The sequence below is a fragment of the Pteropus vampyrus genome, unplaced genomic scaffold (genome assembly GCF_000151845.1).
Source record: "Pteropus vampyrus isolate Shadow unplaced genomic scaffold, Pvam_2.0 Scaffold563, whole genome shotgun sequence".
Taxonomy (NCBI): domain Eukaryota; kingdom Metazoa; phylum Chordata; class Mammalia; order Chiroptera; family Pteropodidae; genus Pteropus; species Pteropus vampyrus.
The window spans coordinates 526,024-529,504 of NW_011889344.1; the positions used below are offsets into that span (position 1 = coordinate 526,024).

General features: G+C 63.4%; 1 protein-coding gene across 1 annotated transcript in view; it reads right to left on the reverse strand.

Annotated features, from left to right (window-relative positions):
• Positions 1-3,481, reverse strand: part of MOV10L1 (Mov10 RISC complex RNA helicase like 1) — a 61,737-nt gene that overhangs the window by 49,421 nt on the left and 8,835 nt on the right. Inside the window, exons 4-5 of the mRNA XM_011384184.2 lie at positions 2,841-3,054; positions 38-187 (exon numbers count right to left, since the gene is read on the reverse strand). Of these exons, the coding sequence (XP_011382486.1) occupies positions 38-187; positions 2,841-3,054 (364 nt within the window). The remainder of the gene's footprint in view (positions 1-37; positions 188-2,840; positions 3,055-3,481) is intronic.

Consider the following 3,481-nt stretch of genomic DNA (forward strand, 5'->3'; position numbering starts at 1 on the left):
AAAACCGTCAGCATGATTGACTTTAGCGCAAACTTACTCTATCCAGATCACCAAGCTCTTACTTCGTCCTTCCTCTAGCGTTCCAAAATGCGTCATCCTCGTCACTTCAACGTCGCCTTTGTCTTTCAGTAAGAGGGCCCCACAAGCCTCATCGGCAGCCTCTGCCACGGTAGAGGCGGAGTTGTCTCTGGAGAGAGCCCCACAGACAGGTCACTGTCACCAAGACACTGCCCTGGAGAGGCTGCCTCCCGAGGCACCGCCACCTCCCCACCGGGGCCCGCTACCCTGGCCGCAGGACAAGCTGCTGGCTGAGAGACAAAAGTCGACCCCCAGAAGTGACCAGAACTGATCCAGGGACCCTCCAACACTCAGGGCCTCAGAGAAGGCCAGCCCTCATCTCGAAGAAAATGACAAGCCCTATAAACTCCAGAGAGGAGGCGATGTGAAGGTGGCCCCTTCAAGGAGGTCCCGATTCCGAGAACACAGCAGGGACCCGCTCCACCAGCAGCACCTTCTCCAGGCACACCAAGAGGGGGCTCTCCCTCCCCTCGTCACAAAAGGAGAGGCTGTCCAGTGTCCTCCCGGGCTGCTGGGTAGGGGGCTCAGGAGAGCTTTGCTTCATAGGGACTCATAAGCCTTCATTTGGAAAAAGTCCTGTTGCTTCAGAGAACGTAGGAACGAGGCACGAGAACCACACAGACTGACCCGACATTAAACCAGGCTGTGCCCCGAGCCTGCCACGGGAACCTGGCTGATCGGCGCATGGCCAGACGCCGGGGACCAACAGAAGGCTCCAGCTGAGGTCGCCACTGATACCCCGTTCCCCTGAGCTGCATGCGTCCTGGAAGGAGAACAGGCGTAGAGGCTACCGCTCCAGCGCCCAGGGGTCATCTCTGGCCCTGGGAGACGGTGCGCTATCTGCGAGAGGCTCTCCCTGCTCCATCTCGCCTTTGTCTCTGGCCCCGGCTCGCACTTGAATTCTTTCCTGCACGGAGTTGAGGACCCTCCCTTGGGGGTCTAGGGCCCCCCGCTCGGGGGATTCGCCCCTTCCTGCTTCTAAGGTGTCTGAGAAAAGCTAACAGGGAAGCTTCTCTCTTTAGAAAATGGGGCTTCACTCTCTCCTCGGCAGGGACCTGTGTGTCCCCTTGCCCTGCTGATGGCGCTGCGGGGCCCGGCTTGCTGCCCACCGCCCACCGGGCGCCGTCTCCAGAGGGCACAGCCACACGCGCCCCTCTTGACACAGCTGCACAGGGCGGGCCACCAGAGGTAAATTCGCTGGCGCTTCTGGCCCTGACCACACACTCACTGACACGCTCAACACCTCAGTGATCCCTTCTCAGCCGGCTGCTGCCCTCAAACTCCTCCTGTGTACACTCTCCGGCCTCAGAGCACCCTCCAGACCGGAGTGGGGGCAGCGGTGGGGATGGCTGGGCCTCGGACCTCGCGCCCAGTGGACAGCACCTGCTGACGGCTGGGGTGTGAGCCAGACGAAGGAGTCACAAGCGTGGCGCAGGTTTCTGGTTCAACCCCCAGAAGTGCAGCCAGGGAAGGTGGCGGAGACGCCGGGTCTGGAGCAGAGCGGGGACACAGCCCGGGCGTGGCCAGCACTGGCTGATGGGTCTGTGGAGTGTGGACGGGCCCGTGGGACAGCAAACATGCTGCCAAGCCCGAAACGCGGCCCTCTGTCCTATGCCATCGCTGAGCCTATGCAAACTCCGGCTGCAGGGGCTGAAGGCTCAGTGGCTGTGAGCGCCCCTGGACCCCGCAAAGTCCCTTCCTCCCCTCGCCCCCAAACGCCTACTCTGACGGACAGACGAGGAGGAATTCTGGATCTGCAGGGTGTGGGTCTGGCTCATGGCCAGCGTCCAATGCTGAGGGTGGGGATACACCCACTGTCCGGTGAAGATGGCCATTTGAGGCAGACAAGGGAGGTGCCTCATGGACCAGGCCTGGGACTAGGCCCCCTCCCCGGGGATAACCAGCACCCCCATGGGACCCCAAGCCCCCTGCAGCTCCCCCGGAACGGGCCACCTACAGGCAGGAACCCTCCTGTCACGCCTCACCCACGCCACAGCCCCTAGGCCGCCGCGCCTCCCGGACGCACAGCAAGCTGGCAAGTGGCAGAGTGTTTGGGAGCTAAGTGCTGGGGCAGCAGCATCCAGAGGACGCAGCAGCCCTGAGGCCCAAGTGACACCACCCTCGCCCCAGCGGTCGGTGAGGCGGCATGGGGATGAGGCTGCGGCGGGCCAGCATCCGGCCTCGAACACAGGGCACACTGCCCGCTGCTCTGACAGAACCCCAGGTCCACGCGACATGGAGCCGATGCTTGACGTGACGGGAAGTGGAGCACGGCAGCCGCATTTCCATGAGCGGAGGAGATGACAAAGAGCAGTGAAGGACAACACAGGGCGGGCTCATTGGACACAGGGCCAAAGAGGACGAGTGGGCCAGGGGGTGGAGACAGCGCAGGGCCGCGTTAAGGGAAGCCCGTCACACTCTGTGACACGCCTGCAGTGGGGAGGCCACCAGAGGCCGAGGGAAGAGCACGCGTGACACAGCAGTTTGGCCCTTTTAAGAACTTCCTGTCAGTAGGCACTAAAAACGCCACACGTTTGAGGACAGAAGACACAGAAATGCACTGCAGCGTGGGGACCGCCGACACGGACTGAGGATGGGGAGTGGACCTCCCACTCGCCCTGCGACCAACCATGAAGACCGCGGGGACCCTCCAGACGACCCTGCCAACAGCCGCCCACCCGACCAGGGCTCGGGCTTGGCCTAGCGAGGTTCCCAACCATCACTGACAGCGCCCCAGCCGGAGCGAGCCGGTCCCTCCTCACCGCCTGGTCACCGGCGTCATGCAGAGGGCTCTCCAGACGTAGCAGGACTGGCTGCTCTCTACCACCAGGGCGCGGACCACGTCGTGTCTGCGAGGCACGTAGCCCTCTGGCAGCTTCAGGGAGTCCAAGGTGAAAAAGATGCAGTCGTCTATCACCCCGTTCCTCCCGCAGAGGCTGGACACGCAGACCTGCGGCAGGCGGGCACACGCCCCGTCTGAGCCTCACGCAGCCTGGCCCGGCTGAGACAGCCCACTGCCGCGCGCTGGGCACCCCTGTCCTGCAGAGGACTGAAGGGGACCGGGAATCTGCTCTGGGAGGGGCGGTGCCTTGATGGTTACTAGAGCTGGGACCTCGGGCCAAGGCTGAGACCCCGCTGGAGGACTGGGGGCGTGGGGCCCGGAGTGTGGCCTTTGCTTCTCTGGCTCAGCCCCCTCCCCCTGCCCAGTTCTCCCTGTGCCCGAGACACGCCCTGCCACGCGCAGGACCGTCTCCGCACTTCCGTGCACACCACGCAGCTTAGCTGAGAGCTGGCGAGGCCATTCTCTAAGGGTCCCCTTGGGGAAACGGCGTGCTTGGTAAGAAAACGGTCTTTTCTGGCCCAGACTGAACTCGATCAGAGCCCCAGATCCTCAAGGGGAACG